The sequence below is a fragment of the Leucopleurus acutus genome (assembly GCF_964270905.1).
Source record: "Leucopleurus acutus genome assembly, chromosome: 14".
NCBI classification, from domain to species: domain Eukaryota; kingdom Metazoa; phylum Chordata; class Mammalia; order Artiodactyla; family Delphinidae; genus Leucopleurus; species Leucopleurus acutus.
In genome coordinates this window covers 28,795,100-28,817,014 of record NC_139156.1, presented here as the reverse complement: position 1 = coordinate 28,817,014, position 21,915 = coordinate 28,795,100, and the positions used below count along the sequence as shown (strand labels likewise).

Genomic DNA, 21,915 nt, shown 5'->3' with positions numbered 1-21,915 from the left:
CCGTGAGCCATGGCCACTGAGCCTGCACGTCTGGAGCCTGTGCTCAGCAACGGGAGAAGCCACAACAGTGAGAGGCCCGCGTACCGCACAAAAAAAAAAAGAAAAGAAATGAAGGAAACGATAGCAAAGATCAATAAAACTAAAAGCTGGTTGTTTGAGAAGATAAACAAAATTGATAAACCATTAGCCAGACTCATCAAGAAGAAAAGGGAGAAGACTCAAATCAACAGAATCAGAAATTAAAAAAGGAGAAGTAACAACTGACACTGCAGAAATACATAGGCTCATGAGAGATTATTACAAGCAACTATATGCCAATAAAATGGGCAACACAGAAGATATGGACAAATCCTTAGAAAAGCACAAACTTCTGAGACTGAACCAGGAAGAAATAGAAAATACAAACAGACCAATCACAAGCACTGAAATTGAAACTGTGATTAAAAATCTTCCAACAAACAAAAGTCCAGGACCAGATGGATTCACAGGTGAATTCTATCAAACATTTAGAAAAGAGCTAATGCCTAACCTTCTCAAACTCTTCCATAATATAGCAGAGGGAGGAACACTCCCAAACTCCTTCTAGGAGGCCACCATCACCCTGATACCAAAACAAGACAAAGATACTACAAAAAAAGAAAACTACAGGCTAATATCACTGATGAACACAGATGTGAAAATCCTTAACAAAATACTATCAAACAGAATCCAGCAGCACATTAAAAGGATCATATACCATGATCAAGTGGGGTTTATCCCAGGAATGCAAGGATTCTTCAATACACGAAATCAATCAATGTGATACACCATATTAACAAACTGAAGGAGAAAAACCATATGATAATCTCAATAGATGCAGAAAAAGCTTTTGACAAAATTCAACACCCATTTATGATAAAAACTCTCCAGAAAGTAGGCATAGAGGGAACTTACCTCAACATAATAAAGGCCCTATGTGACAAACCCACAGCCAACATTGTTCTCAATGGTAAAAAACTGAAACCATTTCCACTAAGATCAGGAACAAGACAAGGTTGCCCACTCTCACCACTGTTATTCAACATAGTTTTGGAAGTTTTAGCCACAGCAATCAGAGACAAAAAACGAAATGAAAGGAATCCAAATCGGAAAAGAGGAAGTATAACTGTCACTGTCTGCAGATGACATGATACTATACATAGAGAATCCTAAAGATGCTACCAGAAAACTACTAGAGCTAATCAATGAATTCGGAAAAGTAGCAGGATACAAAATTCATACACAGAAATCTCTTGCATTCGTATACACTAATGATGAAAAATCTGAAAGAGAAGTTAAGGAAACACTCCCATTTACCACTGCAACAAAAAGAATAAAATACCTAGGAATAAACCTACCTAGGGAGACAAAAGACCTATATGCAGAAATCTATAAGACACTGATGAAAGACATTAAAGATGATACAAACAGATGGAGAGATATACCATGTTCCTGGATTGGAAGAATCAACATTGTGAAAATGACTATACTCCCCAAAGCAATCTACAGATTCAATGCAATCCCTATCAAACTACCAATGGCATTTTTCACAGAACTAGAACAAAATATTTCACAATTTGTATGGAAACACAAAAAAACCCGAATAGCCAAAGCAAACTTGAGAAAGAAAAACGGAGCTGGAGGAATCAGGCTCCCTGACTTCAGACTCTACTACAAAGCTACAGTAATCAAGACAGGATGGTACTGACACAAAAACAGAAACACAGATCATTGGAACAAGATAGAAAGCCCAGAGATAAACCCACGCACATATGGTCACCTTATCTTTGATAAAGAAGGCAAGAATATACAATGGAGAAAAGATAACCTCTTCAATAAGTGGTGCAGGGAAAACTGGACAGCTACATGTAAAAGAATGAAATTAGAACACTCCCTAACACCATACACAAAAATAAACTCAAAATGGATTAAAGACCTAAATGTAAGACCAGACACTATAAAACTCTTAGAGAAAAACATAGGCAGAACGCTCTATGACATAAATCACAGCAAAATCCTTTTTGACCCACCTCCTAGAGAAATGGAAATAAAAACAAAACTAAACAAATGGGACATAATGAAACTTAAGTGCTTTCGCACAGCAAAGGAAACCATAAACAAGACCAAAAGACAACCCTCAGAATGGGAGAAAATATTTGCAAACGAAGCAACTGGCAAAGGATTAATCTCCAAAATACACAAGCAGCTCATGCAGCTCAATATCAAAAAAACAAACACCCCAACCCAAAAATGGGTAGAAGACCTAAATAGACATTTCTCCAAAGAAGACATACAGATCGCCAATGAACACATGAAGGATGCTCAACATCACTGATCATTAGAGAAATGCAAATCAAAACTACAATGAGGCATCACCTCACACCAGTCAGAATGGACATCATCAAAAGGTCTACAAACAATAAATGCTGGAGAGGGTGTGGAGAAAAGGGAACCCTCTTGCACTGTTGGTGGGAATGTTAATTGATACAGCCACCATGCAGAACAGTATGGAGGTTCCTTAAAAAACTAAAAATGCAACTACCATATGACCCAGCAATCCCACTACTGGGCATATACCCAGAGAAAACCATAATTCAAAAAGAGTCATGTATCACAATGTTTACTGCAGCACTATTTACAATAGCCAGGACATGGAAGCAACCTAAGCGTCCATCGACAGATGAATGGATAAAGAAGATGTGGCACATATATACAATGCAATATTACTCAGCCATAAAAAGAAACGAAATTGAGTTATTTGTAGTGAGGTGGATGGACCTAGAGACTGTCATACAGAGTGAAGTAAGTCAGAAAGGGAAAAACAAATGCCATATGCTAACACATATATATGGAATCTAAAAAAATTAAAAATTGTTCTGAAGAACCTAGGGGCAGAACAAGAATAAAGACGCAGACATAGAGAATGGACTTGAGGACATGTGGAGGGGAAAGGATAAGCTGGAATGAAGTGAGAGTGGCATGGACATATATACACTACCAAATGTAGAACAGATAGGTAGTGGGAAGAAGCCGCATAGCACAGGGAGATCAGCTCGGTGCTTTGTGACCACCTAGAGGGGAGGGATAGTAAGGGTGAGAGGGAGACGCAAGGGGGAGGGGATATGGGGATATATGTATACGTATTGCTGATTCACTTTGTTATACAGTAGAAACTAACACAACAATGTAAAGCAATTATACTCCAATGAAATTGTTAAACAAAAAAAAATGAAGTACTGACTATGTTACAACATGGATGAACTTTGAACACATTATGCTAAGAAGCCAGACACAAAAGATCACATATTCTATGATTCCACTTATATGAAATGTCCAGGATAAGCAAATTCATAGAGACAGAAAGTAGACTAGTGGTTTCCAGGCACTAGGAGTAGAAGGAATGGAGAGTAATTGTTAATGGTCATGGGGTTTTCTTTTGTGGGGCAGTGATGAATATGCTGTGAAATTAGGTAGTGGTGATGGTAACACCACTCTGTGAATATACTTATGACCACTGACTTGTATAGTTTTAAAAGGACGAATTTGATAGTATGTGGATTACATCTCACACAACTAACACAACTAACCAACTAACACAATCGGCTATATAGTACTGTACTGTAATAGGTTTATAATACTTTTCACACAAATAATTCGTCCATAAAACCAAACAAACACAAAAAGTAAAACACTTTTAATCTTACAGTACAGTACCTTGAAAAGTACAATAGTGCAGTACAACAGCTGGCATACAGGGGCTGGCAGGCACGTTCACATCTTTGGAAGTTAGCATCTTGAAGGTTCATATGTAGGGGACTTACTGTATTTTAAAAATCAGCAAAACACTGGAACAGACCCTTCACAAAAGAGTATATCTAAGTGGTCAACACCTGAAAAGATGCTCAACCTCATTTGTCATCAGAGATGTGTGATTTAAAACCATAATGAGATACCACTACACACTAAAGAATGGCTAAAATGAAAAGGACAGAAATTACAGTGCTGAAGAAGACACAGAGCAAGGGTCAGCAAAATAAGACCCCCCACCACCTTATTTGTAAATAAAGTTTCATAGGCCTGCTTATTCATTTATGCACTGTCTATGGCTTCTTTCACGCTACCATAGCAGAGCTGAGTAACTGCCACAAACCCATATGGCCTACAAAGCCTAAAATACTATCTGGTTCTTCAATATCTAACCCCCAACCCTTGATGTAGAGCGACCAGAACTTTCATACACTGCTACTGGGAGTGTAAATTGGTACAACCACTCTGGAAAACTATTTGGCAGTATCTACTAAAACTGAACAAGTGCATACACTATAAACCCTATTATTAATTTCCTCTGGCTGCTGTAACAAATTAACATAGCTTTGTTGGCTTAAAAGAAAATAAACTTATCCTCTCATAGTTCTGGAGGCTCAGACTATAAAAAAATTTCTTCTTAATTGCACTGTCATTATAATTAGTATTAGCACCCAACTGAGCAAAACAGCGTAAACATAATAAAATTTATATAAATATTAAACATAATAAAAAATGTATTCACATCATATCCCTTAGTGAGAGGAATGTGGCTTTTATTTCATGGATCCATGCTTTTACTGACAGTAATAGTAGATGTATGAAATCAATCCCTTTCCTATATTTATTTATTTTTAAATATAAATTCTGAGAAAGCTTGTTTACATAAATAAGTAATTAGGAATAATCATTTTGCTATGGTAACAGCACATAATTCTTTAATCTCCAGAGTTATTTGACAAAAATCCTACACTGACCTATTACTAAAAATTACTTTTAATTATCTATCAGTTAACAACTACATTAGGTCCTCCTTCTATTTTGTTGAAAGAAAGAACTGGAAACCACTTAAATTGGAAAAAGATTTGTGGCCCAGTGATTTGGGTCATTCACTTTCTGAAGATCAGCACCAGTTTTCCTTCTATGCACCATAGCAAAATCAGGAATGGATAAGAAGTATGCAAAGGAAATGAATTATATTGTACTACAGTTGTCAAAATATTTTTTTAAGTTAATGATATAGCATGCTTCAGTGTTAATGCACTGAATACAAGATCAGGTGGCAATCAAATAACTCATAATTTTATAGCAATGAGCAAAAATATTTCTACATACCACAATGTGAATGACATCTGTGATTTCTCTGGTGGCAAAGGTACAGGTACTGTCAAAACCACTTGATTTCTATTGATGAGTCATGGGTACTGCTAATATTCCTGTGGTTTACGATCACTTTCGTAATTGATGCAGACGCAAATTTTATTTAGATGTTAAACAAATATGATTTTCTTTCCATTGTGGTTCGCGGACCACCATAATTCTAAGGTTAAGAACTCCTGGTTTGATGGAAGGAAGGAGGTAGTGATAAGGAGACAAAGCAAGGGGAGGAGTGAAAAGTGAGGAAGGGAAGAAGGGAAGGGGGACAGAATAGAATGACGGCGAGCAAGAAATAAATACAGCTACATCTCTGGACTCAGACTAAGCAAATAAGCTTGGAGATTCGCAGCCAGTGCTGGAGTTATTTCTATGGTGATTTTATATTTACATTTTGTAACAAGCAGTTTCTTCAGCTGAGTCCCACCCGCTCAGTCCCATAAAGGGTCACCCGATTGCATCATGCCTAAGTCCAAATACAACCAGTATTTCCCATGGTCTTCCAGTACAGCGAGCATAAATCTGATCCCCTCAGGGCCATACCCCAAATATTGTGCTCTCAGCTACCCCTTCATTAGCAGGAAGTCCATATTTTCTCCGGATACCCCCTCCTACGTTAGCTCCTCCACAAGTCCTCAAAAGGGGGTGCTGCTCACCTGTCTTCTGGGCCGCCGCCTGCTGCTCTCCGACCTCAGCCCAGGGTTCCGCAGCCCAGGGCCGTGTGTCGGCTCCGTGGCCTCCTCTGTCCACCGACCCTGGGACTCTTCTCCACTGCTGACCGAGAAAAATATTCCCTTCCTGGGTGCCTCTTTTTTCGCTCCCCAACACCGTCTTTCCCTTTTCTCCTCCGCCTGTCAGAGGGCACAGGCCCGCATCGGGCCTGTGGTGGACACTCCCGGCAACGCCCGCTAGGCTCTGCCGGCTCTTCCTCACTCGCGGAGGTTCTTCCCCGCAGGAGGCTCCAGTCAGGCGACCACCATTCTTCCGCAGGTTTCGTCGGTTCCGGTCCCGTGTTCCGGGCCCCACAGAAAGTCAAGCAGAGACGGAACGTCTGTTGCGAGGTCACTGCACACTCGACGACCTACGGAAAGTTCCTGAATTTTCCATGACCCAGCGAGAAAGCCTTCGGGGCTATGAGGCGGCTTCGCGCCGCTCTCGCGATGATGAGGCACCGCGAGATGTTCCCGGCTGTGAGGAAGCACCTGGCCCCACCCAGCCAAAATAGGTTTGATAGGGGTTTGATACACCTGCAAAGAAGAGCTGTGGAGAGGAAAACAGTAGAAGCAAAGCAGCACCAGGTTCCACTCATCCCAGGTCCCTCTTGTCTATCTCTCCTGAGTATCTCCGCTGCCTTTGAGTTCTTTTTAGGTTGTGCTTTGAATCGCCCCCGCAAGAGATCCAAACAGGAAGATGACTATAGTATTCTCTTCCCAACCCCCCAGTATTAAGCTCTAAAACTTGCAGAATGGAATCTTCTGTTCGTTTATACAACAAATATGTTACCAGTGCCTACTGTATGCACTGGGGATATAATGATGTATAAAATAATCACAGTCCTTGAGATCACAGAATTCAAATTTTTGTCAAAGAGGTAAGTAAATAAACTGGCAGTTATAATACAACAAATAAGTTATATGTCGGGGAAGAAAAAGAATTTATAGGACTATAGGGCAGGGGCTTCTGACTCAGACTTGGAGAATCACGTGAAACTTCTTAAAGAAACTTCAAAGCTAAGATCTGAAAGATAAATATGGAGGGGTTTTCCAAGCCAAAAGAGTGGACAGAGAAAAGTCCAAGCATAAGCTACAGCAGCCTAAAGACATGAAAAAGCATAGTTCATGGGAGATGATGAAGGACATTCAATATGGCTGACTGCTGGGACAATGCAAGCAAGCAGTTAAGAATATTGGCTCTGAAAGTCAATTACATGAGTTCAAATCCCAGCACTGCCACTTACCACCCTTGAGAACCAAGGTGATGAAGCAGAGAGAAGGCAGTTCATGAAGGATTTTGATAAGCCATGTCATAAGCAATAGAGAGCCATTGGAAGCAGAGGATTGATATAATCAGATTTCTGTTATATACGTATGGATCTCTTCCCAAGCAAACAAAAGCTAAGGGAATTGATCACCACTGACCTTCCTTGCAAGAATTGCTAAAGTGGTTTCTTTAAGCTGAAATGAAAGGACACTTAATTAAAGGAACTTAATTAAAGTTTAGCAAAATTCATCTCCAAAGTCCCTCGCAGCTCCAACAATCAGTGGTTCTATGCTGAAGTTGAAATGAAGAGACTTTTGATTAATTTGATTTCTCAGCAACACAATTTAAATGCGGAGTTTCATTTTTCCTCTTTTGCTCTGTGCTGTTGTTTGAATGGGTTAATCGTGTCAAATGTATGCTTTTAATTGTTTCTTGTTTCTTGCCTCCAAATTCCCAAATGCTAATCAACAATTTTCCACTACTGAAGTGTCCAAAACCAAAAACAGCATCCCAGGTGCTATCTTACTAGGGCCAAACAGAAAGAGCCATTATCTCCGTGCTTTGTGACAAAAGGTCAGTGTTATATTTTTCTCACAATATTATACAACAGACATGTATCTAATTTGCCATTTAGTGTCACCCTTGGGCCTCTTACAGACATTACTATTTTCCAGGTGTTGCCCTCCCCATGAAAAATTTTCTTTCCAATTAGTTTTCCCCAGATGACTCAACTTGAAATTTTTTCAAGTTGAGTGTCATTCTCTTTGCCATATTGCTAATGTTTTATGTAATTTCTTTGGCTTTCCTGGTGTTTGGAGTGTATCCTCTTTTGGGGTCATCTGCAAATTTCATTAGCATATTTGTGGACAGGATGTAGCTGGAAGGGAATTGTTGAGGGATCCATCTTCTGTTCCTTTATTAATTAGGAACTGGTTCTAGAAATGGAGAAGGAACCCCGTCATCAAAAGTAGAAATTGCCTCTGCTCTTTTCTTACACATATGCACCCACACACACATGCACACACGCATTCACCCACTTAAAAATCTTCTCAATTCTATGAATTTCCCTCTCTTAAAAAAAAAGCAAACAAACTCCTTGCCATTATATAGAACAAAATCTCTATATCAGGGGACCCTAACATAAGGATCATGGATGGGCACAATGCCACTGGATGGCATGAATGCCTGCAATTGTATTCACAACATATTCACGTTATTGTGTCCTTGAGTACATGTGCAGTTTTCTAGGGAGAGGCCTGTAGCTTTCATCAGAAATTCATAGGGGTGTGTAAATCCAAAAAAGTTTAAAAACCACTCTTTCATATCATTGTTTCTCAAAAAGTGAACCAACAGTCAGCTGTATTGGAACCCCATGAGATGCTTGTTAAAATGCAGATTCTTGGGTCCTATTCAAGATCCACAGAATCAAAATAGAGACAGGAATGTGCATTTTAAAATTAAATGTAAATTGGTTTTGAATAGGAAATGTAAATGGTACAAAATTTAAAAGATCAAAAGGGAAAAGTCTCTCTTCTATCCCTGTTGCCCAACTACCAGTTTCTCTTCAGAGAGGCAACCACTGTTAGCAGTTTCCTGTGTATCCTTCTAGAATCTGTTAAAAAAAAAAAAACTCCCAAGTGATTTTCATGATTTTTATGCATAAAAAATTTGAGAATCATTGATCTACAAAGAAAAAATTTAAAGTTTGCCTGAATTAAAGACTGTCTTAATAAGACTGACTTTCTCTCCTGCCCATCTGAGAACCAAATTATCCCAGAAAACAATACGCAAGCCAATCACTTATTAATAGCTTTCAATTCCCACCCCCTCTCAGTAAAGAAAACATCTTCAGTGGTTTTTTTTTTCTGTTTGACTGGAGGTTATTGCCCCCGCTTTCAACTCTTTGTGACCCAGGCTGGTACCCCCCACTGGATTTCTTGATTCAGGTGTTGAATGAACTGATTAGTTCGTGACCAAAGTGGGGCCGAGCTTCTGACTGCCCAGATGCTAGAGAGTAATCATTCCCCTAGAAAGCTCTTGACCTTTCTGGGGAAAAAAACTCTCCCTGCCCTGGGCAGGGGCTTCTCTTATTAACTGATAGAAATTCCTATATCTGAGAAATGCTGTGCACACAATTAACTGTTTGTGTAGGCTTTTTTAATATAATTTTTTTTAATTTATTTATTTATATTTGGCTGCATTGAGTCTTCGTTGTTGTGTGCGGGCTTTCTCTAGTTGCGGTGAGCAGGGGCTACTCTTTGTTGTGGCACGCGGGTTTCTCATTGCGGTGGCTTCTCTTGTTGCGGAGCACGAGCTATAGGCCCGTGGGCTTCAGTAGTTGTGGCTCGTGGGCTCTAGAGTACAGGCTCGGTAGTTGTGGCGCATGGGCTTAGTTGCTTCACGGCATGTGGGATCTTCCCAGACCAGGGCTCAAACCCGTGTCCCCTGCATTGGCAAGTGGATTCTTAACCACTGAGCCACCAGGGAAGTCCCCACAAACAACTGTTTATTGTAGACATTAACAAGTGCAGGCTGTTTTACCCTTGCTCTGTCAGGAAGCTCCATCTCCATGCTTCCGTCTGAGTTGGTCCAGGGCTTCAAGCTGAGTAAAGCATGGGTTAGCGTTTTCAGATATGAAGCACTGTTGAATATATGTCCTATAAAAGAGCAGATGTACTTTTAATGCCAGCTCCAAACTTTAGCCCTTTCCATTCAATTTCACACCCGAAAGGCTAACAAATATATAAAGACATGCTCAAAGTTGTTAGAAATCAGAGACATTCCAATTTTTTAAATGAGATAGCACTTCACGCCCATTAGCTTGGCCAAATTTGGAAAGTGAATAATACTAAGTGTAGGCTAAGATGTAGGAAAACAGGAAACTTCAGGCACTATTGGTGGAGAGTAATCTGGCTGTACTGAGTGAAATTAAGTATATGTATATACTGTGACCCAACAGTCGCACAGTGGGTACATCCCACAGGAATCCCCCACTGGTCCAGTAGGGAATGGTAAGGATGTCACTGTGGCTTCATTGGTGGTAGTGGGAAGTTGATGGCAATCTAAGTGTCCATCTCTAAGGGAATGGATTAAATTAATGTTATGGCTATCCACTGTGGAAGACCACCCAGCATTTAGAAATATCAAACCAGGCGTACATTCAGCAACATGGACAGATTTTACAAGCATAGTGTTGAGTGAAAATGTGATAAACAGAACAAGTGAAAATTAAAAGCACAGACAAAGTAGATCAGTGGTTGCTAAAGGCTGGGTCAGGGGAAGAGAAGCATGCTAATGGGTAAGGGTCTCTTTTGGGGGTGCCTGAAAATATTCTAGAATTAGGAAGTGATGACGGCTGCACAACTTTATGAATATACTAAAAACCACTGAAATGTATAGCTTAAAAGGGTGAATTTTATGGTATGTGAATCATGTTGCAATAGAAGAAAAAATACACACAAACCAATATTTTATACTTGTTTTAAGGACATATCAAAAAGTTGGAATGGCTGCCTGAAAGGGGAGGGGATGGGATTGGGATTAGGATGGAGTGGAGGAGGCCTTTTCAAAGCCCATGGACTGAGGAAGATGATTAACTCAATCCTTTGTGCCTGTGATAAAACCAACCAATAAACAACAATAACAACAGAGTATGGGGTTGGGGAGAAAAAAAGGAAAAACATATTCACAAATAGTTTTAATGAGGGAAACCATGCTATAATGATGAATGAAAAGAAATAGAATACAACAGTTTTAGGAATATTATATGTGCAACTATGTAAGATGATGTATGTAAATGGGCAAAAATATGACAGGTAGCTATAGTACAGTATCATGTAAAATTGTGGGGTAGAGTGGCAGTGCTTCTGCCACTGGTTGCATAATCTTGGCCACCATGGTACTTAATCTCTCTGTAGCTTAGCTTCCTCATATCAAGTGAAAATAATAATAACATGTACTTCCAAAAGTTCTTGTGAGAATTAAATGAGTTGATTTATGCCTAATACGTAGTAAACCTTATGTAAGGGTTAGCTGGCATTATTTTCTTAACTTTAAACTATAGTCTCTGGATTCAGACTGCGTATCCAACTGAGCTCCACTACCCACCAGCAACGTGACTTTCACAAAGTTACCTATTGTGAGCCTCAGTTTTCTCATCTATTGTGAGGATTAAAAGGGATAATATACTTGGCACATGATAAAGCACTTGATAAATGTCAACAGGTTATATTATTAGGGATATTATTAATACATTGTCATAGTTTTAAAAGTATTACAAAAAAGAATAGAAGGTACAAAATATATTTTTCATGTTCTTCCTAATGTATAAATTCTTCCATTTTCATTTCATTTCATTTTGGGAATAGTCTGCCCAGACCTTCCTCTTTGTCCTCAGGTTATATACTTGCATGGCACTTTGACATCTCTTTCATGGGAGTAATTAATTAATTAGATAGGTAAGCAGTTTCCGGTTCACGTCTGTCGTCCTCAGTGGAATCTAAACTCAGTGATGGCAAGGATGGTATCTGTCTATGTACAACATCTAGCACAGGGCCTAGCCCTTTGTTGACTAACAAGTATTTATTGATGAATGAACAGGTAATGAAATAAACAAAAGCATTTAAATACATACGTTCTGAAATAGCAGAGTCATGAGATTAAAGGCAAGTGTCATTTCCTTCATCTCTCTGGGAAGTGAGGAGTTGCTCATTTTGTAAGATAGGAAGATAGTCAACATTCAGATTCTGGGGAGCTGTTTTTGGCAGCTCTTCCTTACTAGAATCACACTGCTTGAACCTGTCCCCAGGAATCCTTTCAGCTACAGTAGAGCTTTGGAAACCCAGTACTTTTCCAGATTAACTCCTGTTCAGAAAAGGAAAAGTACTCAGTCTCTCTAGATTATCTTCACCTGGTGTACATTAGTCCTTACTCACTGTCTCATGAAAGGGTAGGGACTTAAAACTGTCTTTCATTTCACAAATAAGAAAGTGGGTCCAGAAAAGTGAGTTGAAAGCCTAACATTGTTAATAATAGAGCTGGTATAACTAGAAATGATATCATCCTTACAGTTCTCTCTCTGTCAATATAATATATCCAATAATGTAAGAGCATCAGTCATTAAAAATTATGTTTATGAAAGAATTTTTATTACATTAGGGAAAATGTTCTTGATATGTTAAGTGACAGAAGCAGACTAAACTTGTATGCATAATATGTATTCAATTATATATGTGTGTGTGTTTGTTTCTCGGTTATCTATGTAGAAGATAAAAAAGGAAATGTGTCAAAATATTAACAGTGTTTATCTCTGGTTGGTGGGGTTATAGTTTATTTTTACGTAAGCTTTTCTGCATTAAAACTTTATTTTCAATAGGAATGTAATACCTGATATCAGAAATTTAGGTTTTTAAATTCCTAATTGAATATTTTTGAAAGCTTCTGTTTTGGCACAGATCAACCCCGTGGAGTGAGGGAGCATAAACCTAGAGTCCAAAGAAGTTTTACGGGTCATTTCACCTGATCTGTAAAATGGTTATTATTATATCTACTTCACAGGGCTCTGTGTGTGTATATGAAGCAATAGATATGAAATCCCTTTGTAACTCTAAAGCTTGATAAAGGTGTTAGGTTGATAAAGATCCTTTATCATCCTTGATAAAGGATGATTAAGTCCTGTGACCAAAAAGAGGTGGGAGGGCTTCCCTGGTGGCGCAGTGGTTGAGAGTCTGCCTGCTGATGCAGGGGACACGGGTTCGTGCCCCAGTCCGGGAAGATTCCACATGCCGCGGAGCGGCTGGGCCCGTGGGCCATGGCCGCTAAGCCTGCACATCCGGAGCCCGTGCTCCGCAGCAGGAGAGGCCCCAGCAGTGAAAGGCCCGCGTACCGCAAAAAAAAAAAAAAAAAAAAAAAAAAACAGGTGGGAGAACCCTTAGGATAACAGGTACCTTTGTGCTGAGGAGCTTAGGCTGGGAGAGGAGAGAGATCTAAGTGTCAGGACAAAAGTGAGAATATTTTTTTGCCAATACTTAACAGAAACAATCACATGCCTGACACCTCTTCACTCTTTCCCGTACATTTCCAATAAATGCCTCAATGTTCCCTCTCTAGATTAAACCTTCCTTCCATCTCTTAAGCAGCCCAGGCAAGAGGCAACTTGTAGTGCACAAGATCTGGTGTATTTTAAGGCAGTGGCAGGTTTGTTTCACACTCCTGTCTGAAAGTGTGAAAGGCAGCCTATGTGAGCAACAACCCAGTAAGGCCTGTTTAGTCTCAAACTAGGAAGGGGCTATTTCCACTCTGGATGATAAGAGTTTGTTATGAAAAGAAGGTAACTTTTAGCTGGGACCATTTGTATTGAGCTTTATCCTTTGCAAGTCTTTCTCAGTCAATATCTTTGGAGTTCTATGAAAAATAAGATTTCACATATGATTTTTTTCTAATTAGAGATGTCAAAGGTAGTATGCCTAATTATTGTTATTTTTATATTTTAAAAAGTAATACAGGGACTTCCCTGGCGGTCCAGTGGTTAAGACTCTGCACTTCCAAGGCAGGCGGTGCAGGTTCCATCCCTGGTCGGGGAACTAAGATCCCACGTGCCACATCCCACATGCGGCGCAGCCAAAAACTAAAAATAAATAAATAAATAAAATTATTTTAAAAAGTAATACAGACCTGTGGTAAATTTACCCAAGAGAAATGAAAATATATGTTCACACAAAAACCTGCACACAAACATTTATAGCAGCTTTATTCATAATTGCCAAAAACTGGAAATAACTCAAAAATTCTTTAACTGGTAAATGGATAAACTGTGATATATCCATGTAGTAGAATACTACCCAGCCATAAAAAGGAATGAACTATTGATAAACACAACATGGATGACTGTCAAATGCATATTGCTAACTTAAGTAAGGGAAGCTAGAGACAAAAGGTTGCGTATTGTATTATTCCATTAATACGACATGCTGGAAAAGGAAAACTGTAGGAGAGAACAAATCAATAGCTGCCAGAGGATGAAATGGGGGGAGAGCTGGCCACAAAGAGACAGAAAGAGGGAATATTGGAGAATGATGGCACTGTTTTGGATTGTGATAGTTACATGAATATTTGTCAAAACTCATAGAACAGTACGCCAGGAAGTGAATTTTACTATATAAATTTCTTAAATAAATGCATAAAAGTAAAAGTAAAGTAACAGGCCCATGGTAAGTTCAAACAATACAAGGAATTCAGTAAAATGTCTCCCTCCTAGCTCTTTATGGTGATAGAATAGTTCTGCATTTTGATTTCAGCAATGATTATATAAATCTATACATGTAGTAAAGTGAGACAAAACTATACACACACATTATACCAGTGCCAATTCCCTGCTTTTGGCATTGTACAATATAGGCCTGCTCCCCAGAGGAACACTATTACAAATTTCTTGTGTATCCTCTGCATATTAAATCTAATACTTTATATATGTATATATGTACATATACATTTATACTTACATACTTTTAATACAAACAGTAGCATATTATACACACTGTTCTGCACCTTGATATTTTGCAGCTATTACTTTGGAGGTATTTCCATCACAAACACATGGATCCACATCATTATTTTTTTCTGCTGCATAGTATTCCATCGCGCAGTGGTATAATAACTTAATTCAACAGTTTCTTATTAATGGATATTTGGATCTTAACAAGGAATTTAACCTAAGAATTTGTAAATTTTTAAAACATGAAAGGTCAGCTGGAGTTGAGACCAAACACAGATTCAGGACTCGCCTCCAGAATATCTTTTGACCAGAAGGGGGAATGCAAGAGGCAGGAGGAGAGGCGAAATGCTGGGAAATTTCCCTGGCCAATGGTGAAGTGGCAGGACCAGATGGGAAATTCTGCCCGGTTGGAGTTCGCTGAGGGGCGCCCTACTGCTGGAATAGGAGGCCGTGCTTCAAGACAAGCCTTCCTGAGGCTGCAACTCTGCCGTACCCAAGTGCGTCGGGGTCACGCACCGTGCAGTGATGCGTGACCATCTCCAGCCTCCCGCCGGGACCCACTGCCCGGGCAGGGTCTGAACCCCCACCGCCTCCAGCTCACGCGCGCAGGGGTGCGTACACGTGGTGACCTGCCTGGGGCCGGGTTCCCGGCTCCGGCTCCTCCTCCCTCCAGCTCTCGTTAGGCTTTCTGCAGTATCACGTGCAGCCGCGCCGGGTGCAGGATGGCGGCTGCGGCAGCAGCGGTGGGTGTCAGGCTCCGAGACTGCTGCAGCAGGGGCGCTGTGCTCCTGCTCTTCTTTTCCCTGTCCCCTCGGCCCCCGACCGCCGCCGCCTGGCTGCTGGGCCTGCGGCCCGAGGACACCGCTGGAGGCCGCGTGTCCCTGGAGAGGGGCACCCTGCGCGCCGCCGAAGGCACCAGCTTCCTCCTGCGCGTCTATTTCCAGCCCGGGCCCGCGGCGCCCGTGGAGCCGGTGCCCACACCCCCCCTTTCCTCAGGGGAGAACGGCACCGGCGACTGGGCTCCACGGCTCGTGTTTATCGAGGAGCCTCCGGGCGGGAGCGGCGCGGCGCCCAGCGCTGTTCCCACGCGCCCCCCGGGGTCGCAGCGCTGCCGCGAGCAGAGCGACTGGGCATCGGACGTGGAGGTCCTGGGGCCCCTGCGCCCCGGAGGCGTGGCGGGCTCAGCTCTAGTCCAGGTGCGGGTGCGGGAACTGCGTAAGGGCGAGGCAGAGCGAGGCGGCACGAGCGGTGGCGGGAAGCTCTTCTCTCTGTGCGCCTGGGACGGGCGCGCCTGGCACCACCACGGCGCCGCCGGCGGCTTCCTGCTGCGCGTACGCCCGCGGCTCTATGGCCCGGGCGGGGACCTGCTGCCCCCCGCGTGGCTGCGGGCGCTCGGAGCGTTCCTGCTGCTCGCCCTGTCTGCCCTGTTTAGCGGCCTGCGCCTGAGCCTGCTCTCGCTGGACCCGGTGGAGTTACGGGTGCTGCGGAACAGCGGCTCGGCCGCCGAGCAAGAGCAGGCGCGCCGAGTGCAGGCCGTGCGCGGCAGGGGCACCCATCTGCTCTGCACCCTGCTCCTGGGCCAAGCCGGAGCCAACGCGGCCCTGGCAGGCTGGCTGTGCGCCTCGCTGCCGCCGGGCGTCGGGGACACCGGGGAAGACTACGGCGACGCGGGGACTCACTTCCCCTGGCTGCCGGCGCTCGTGTGCACCGGCGCCGTGTTCCTGGGCGCAGAGATCTGCCCCTACTCGGTGTGTTCGCGGCACGGGCTGGCCATCGCCTCCCACAGCGTGTGCCTGACCCGGCTCCTGATGGCGGCCGCTTTCCCCGTGTGCTACCCGCTGAGCCGCCTGCTGGACTGGGCGCTGCGCCAGGAGATCAGCACCTTCTACACGCGGGAGAAGCTGCTGGAGACGCTGCGGGCCGCGGATCCTTACAGCGACCTGGTGAAAGAGGAGCTCAACATTATCCAGGGCGCCCTGGAGCTGCGCACCAAGGTGGTGGAAGAGGTGCTGACCCCTCTTGGGGACTGCTTCATGCTGCGCTCCGACGCTGTGCTGGATTTCGCCACTGTCTCCGAGATCCTGCGCAGCGGCTACACTCGCATCCCCGTGTACGAGGGCGACCAGCGGCACAACATTGTGGACATTCTGTTTGTCAAGGACTTGGCCTTCGTGGACCCCGACGACTGCACGCCGCTTCTCACGGTCACCCGCTTCTACAACCGGCCCCTGCACTGCGTTTTCAATGATACCCGGCTGGACACGGTGCTGGAGGAGTTTAAGAAGGGTGAGCATGTGGTCTAATCTCCTCCCTCAACTCCTACCCCCTTAAAAAGTATTACCCTCTCATAAACACGTGAGGCTTCAGGTACCCAAAGCAGCTTCTCTCCTGTGGTACCAAAAACTCAAGGAAGGCCCTACCTCATGGCTCCCTGGGTCTTTTCATTTCACTTCTCCCTACCTTCCTTGAGGCTGATTGAGTCCCTGCCTCTTCCCGTTTACTTGGCTCACAGGATGCACTGCATTCCTCATTCATTGCATTCCAGTATTTTTTCAGGGCCTACCAGTTGCCGGGTATTGTGCGGATAGGACTCAGGAGATAGCCCTTGGAGGGCACTGCATAGCTCTCCATTGCAGGAGGTACCACTAAGGGTTCCCATAACAAGCAGTCTTTGCTTCCTCTCTGGGTAGGAAGCTCACCATTTCCAATTCCAGGGCAAACTCCATTGCTGGACAGCTCCAGCTGCTGAAAATGTATTTCCTACAAGGAGCAGAAATTTATGTCTCCAGAGCTTCTCTGTGGGCCCTAGTTCTGCCCTTTGAATCACATAGAGTAAGCCCCAGACACCTTAGCCATTCTTCCCCCATATTCATCTTTCCATCAGCTATGCCTTGGACACACATCAAGTACACAGGTTGGAGATTAAAAGTTGACTAAGGCAGTGAGGTCCTTGTACTTCTGGGAACTCTGGTCCCATGAAGTAAGGTAGATCTAGACCTGAGGAAATATTCTGGTAAAGGGAATCACTAAAAAACCTGCATATCCAAATGAATGGGGTTTCCTTCAGAGCGGTCACATCCTCTGCCCTTGACGTCATGCCTATAACATGTTTACTCCATTTCTGGGGTTTGCCTTTGGAAACTGTCTTCTGAGGTTGAGAACAATTCACTCCAGAAAAATCAGCCTGAATACTTTAGGGTTGATCCTCTTGACATTACACAGTTTGACTGGTCCCCCTATTAACCAGAGTTGACCCAGAAGGACCCTTGGTGGTTTTTGAAAATCAAATCTACCTTCCAGAGTCACAGTTGAGAGTGTTCAGAAAACTATCTCACAGACCCTGAAAGCAATTCCAGAAATGATTTGAGAACAGTGACATGGTTAGAATAAGTGTAGAACCTCCCAGAATATTTTGAAAGAGGCATTCATCTGTACTTATGAGTTGGCATGTTTATTGAAAGCAAAACAAAGCAAATAATTAATCCCCTGACTTTAGAATCAGGTGTCAAATGTAGCTTCCCTGTGGCTAGCAGGAATCTCATTTGACTATGTGTTTTTGATACATTTCTTTGTTTGTCAAAAATTCAGTCTCATTTCATTATCAGCACAGGTACTCTTTGTATATAAAGACTTTGCATACAGAGAGAAATCTGGGGTCTTCCTCCTGCCACAATATTTTAAGACAAGTGAAATTGTGTTAAATATCAAAAAGTAACCTGAGAAAGGGGAAAAAGTCAAAAAGCTACTTTCAGTCTCTCAGATTTGGAGAGAGAACAGCCCTATGCTTTATATTGATATCATAAGAAGGGGAAGGAAATGTATATATACTGCAGCTGTTTTAGCCCAGTCTGGCTACTGTCTCACCCTCTTCTGTCTGTCTCCCCCCAGTCCTTCCATGACTCATTCCCATTGCATTCAGAGGTTCATCCATACATCTTTAGCATTTTTCTTAACATTTTGTGTACCCTACAGAAGGGAGTCTTGGTTCTGGGCATAAAAGCTATGAAAATCTATATTAGTTTGCTAGGGTTGCCACCATAGACTGAGTGGCTTAAACAACAGAAATTTCTTTTCTCACAGTTCTGGAGGCTGAAAGTCCAAGACCAAGGTGTTGGCCGGTTTGGTTTCTTCTGAAGCCACTCTCCTTGGCTTGCAGATGGCTCTGCCTTCTTGCTGTGTCCTTACATGGTTGCCTCTCAGTGTGTGTGTGCTCAGCCCTGGAGTCTCTCTGTATTTGAATCTCTTCTTATAAGGACACCAGTCAGATTGGATTAAGGCTCACCCTATCAGCCCCTTTTTAATTTAACCACCTCTTATGCGTGATAGCTAAGATAGAGTTCACTGTCACGCGCTGCCAGACAAGATTTTTTTTTATTGAGGTATAGCTGATGTACAATATTATATAAGTTTTAGGTGTACAACCTAGTGATTCACAGTTTTTAAGGGTTACATTCCATTTATAGTTATTGTAAAATATTGGCTATATTTCTTGTGTTGTACTATATATCCTTGTAGCTTATTTTATACATAGTAGTTTGTACCTCTTAGTCCCCTACCACTATTGGGCCCCCTCCCCCTTCCCTCTCCCCACTGGTAACCACCAGTTTGTTCTCCATATCTGTGAGTCTGTTTCTTTTTGTTATATTCACTAGTTTGTTTTATTTTTTAGATTCCACATATAAGTGATATACAGCATTTGTTTTTCTCTGCCAGACAACATTTTTAATGAAATTCCTGGGAACTCATTCATTAGGTACTTACGGGCTTCTATATAGTGCTAAGCAACAGGGGAAACAATAAGACTGCCCTGAGAAAATTAACAGTCTACAAGGGTGGACAGTGTTAGAATAAAGGCAGTCGTCTGAAGCAGAAATTGTGTCTTACTAACCTCTGTATCTCCAGCACGTTGCACTGTGCCTCCCATGTAGTAGGCTGCTGGAAAAAGTCACTATTGATCAGAAATGAGTCCTGTTGCAGAATATCTAAATCTGGTCTAAAAAAAGGCATGGTAGAAAAGCACGGTAGGGCTTCCCTGGTGGCGCAGTGGTTGAGAGTCCGCCTGCCGATGCAGGGGACACGGGTTCGTGCCCCGGTCTGGGAAGATCCCACATGCTGCGGCTGGGCCCGTGAGCCATGGCCGCTGAGCCTGCGCGTCCGGAGCCTGTGCTCTGCAGCGGGAGAGGCTACAGCAGTGAGAGGCCCGCGTACCGCAAAAAAAAAAAAAAAAGCACGGTAATGTTCTGTCAGTAAGTGGTTAGTTTGCAATTAGGTAGATCCCTAAAGAGAAGCGGGCCATTACACCACCCCAAGAGATTTCCATGCCCCTGTAGAGCCTTGCTCTTTCCTCAAAGTGTGGTCCACGAGCCAGCAGCATGGGCCTCACTTGGGACCTTTTTAGAAATGCATATTTTCATGCCTCACTCTAAATCCACTGAATAAAAATCTGCATTTTAGCAAGCCCTCAAGTGACTCATGTGTACATTAAATTTTCAGAAGCATTGTCTTCAGAGAACCTTATTAACAATGATTCGTAGATTAACTTAGAATAGAATAAATACAAGGTATAATTATCAAGGTAGGTGTTCTCTGACTCCAAGCCATATAATACGGTGGTCATTTTCTATAAGAGTTACGTTTGCATCATAGGTTAGGAGAGGAAAGCTGAGTTGAATTACTTTTCTTTACCTTTAAAAATAACATTTTAAGCAAGTCGTAATAGCCCTTCCATTTCCCTCACTTCCTTGCACTTCAAGTAACTTAACCACCTAAACAAACCCCTTAGGAGGTAGGAGAGGAAAATAGTAATTTTAATAGGAACAACGGTTACCATTAATTGAGCAACAGCCCTGCCAGGCCCAATGCCAAGCCCTTGACATACTCAGAACAACCCACCTGGGGAGGTATTATTACCTCCATTTTACAGATGAAGAAACTAACTCTCAGGTTGATTACATGACTTGCTCAACTTTCCACAGCTAATAACTGACTGAATTGTGATTTGAACCAGATCACAGGACCCCAAAGCCTGTTCTTATTCCATCTCCCATCCCAAAATTCCTGCCACCCAAACGGTTCAAAGCTGTCTTTTCACCTCTGACTTGCTGCCCATGACTTGCTACCCTTGAGTTTCTGCAGGTTGGAAATGTAGCTTTTTATAATTACAATAATTGCTAACATGTATATTGCATTTTACAAAACATTTCTACCTACCTCTCTTATTCTTAAAACAACTCTGCAGGTATAGGTGAGGACCATAAGAACATAAGAAGCGTTACTTGTACTGCCTAAGATCATCACTCACCTGGTCTATTCCAAGGCCCATATTCAAGTCCCAGTCTCGTGATTCCAAAGCTCTTATCCATATGGGATTTTATACATATATATTTCTTATGAGCTCCAGGTCTTTAGAAGTAAGGGAAAAGGAAAGCAAGCATGCTAGCTTTACAAAAAGGAACAATATTTCTCCCCACCTGACTGTGAGTTCCTTGAGGGCAGAGAATGAATCTTACTTACTTTGTATACTCAGGACAAACACAGTGACCTTGATGGCTAGAGGATGAATCAATATTTATTGAACAAGTGATCTTAAATAGCTAATTTCAGTTGTATTTCTATGTTTGAGGTGAACCTTAAGTACAGGATAATTAGTGTTGTTCCATTGACCATAATCAATCTTCCTCTTCCCAGTTTATCTACCCCAATTAGTGGCACACCTGTGCCCCCAGTCTACCAAGGGAGAAACCTCTCCTTCACTCCCCACCCTCATCCTACTAATCACTGTCTTAGTCTTTTCCGGCTGCCACAACAAAATATCAGACTGAATGGCTTAAACAACAGAAATTTATTTTCTCACTGTTCTGGAGGCTAGAAGTCCAAGATCAAGATTCCAGCTGATTTGGTTTCTGATGAGACCTCTCTTACTGGCTTGCAGACAGCTAGCTACCTTCTCACTGTGTCCTCACGTGGCCTTTCCTTAGTGCACAAGCACAGAGAGAGAGAGAAACAGCTCCGGTCTCTCTTCTTATAAAACTACCAATCCTTTTGGATTAGGGCCCCACCCTTGTTATCTCATTTAATCTTAGAGGGCCACTGGGGATTAGGGCTTCAACATATCAATTTGGAGAAGGGAAGGGACACAAATTTTCAGTCTGTAATAATCTCCAAACTCGGCCAAATATTTGGAACAAAGTCTGCAAAAAATTTGCCAATATTGCATATTTCTTGTACCGTTACATAACTTAGGGTGC

At 42.5% G+C, this 21,915-nt stretch overlaps 1 protein-coding gene across 2 annotated transcripts in view; it reads left to right on the top strand.

Annotated features, from left to right (window-relative positions):
• Positions 1-15,390: 15,390 nt before the first annotated feature.
• Positions 15,391-21,915, top strand: part of CNNM1 (cyclin and CBS domain divalent metal cation transport mediator 1) — a gene marked incomplete at its 5' end in the record, with an annotated part of 46,149 nt that continues 39,624 nt past the window's right edge. For both annotated transcript variants that reach the window (XM_082854931.1, XM_082854930.1), the window contains one exon: positions 15,391-16,954. In XM_082854931.1, coding sequence (XP_082711057.1) covers positions 15,391-16,954 — 1,564 coding nt within the window. The remainder of the gene's footprint in view (positions 16,955-21,915) is intronic.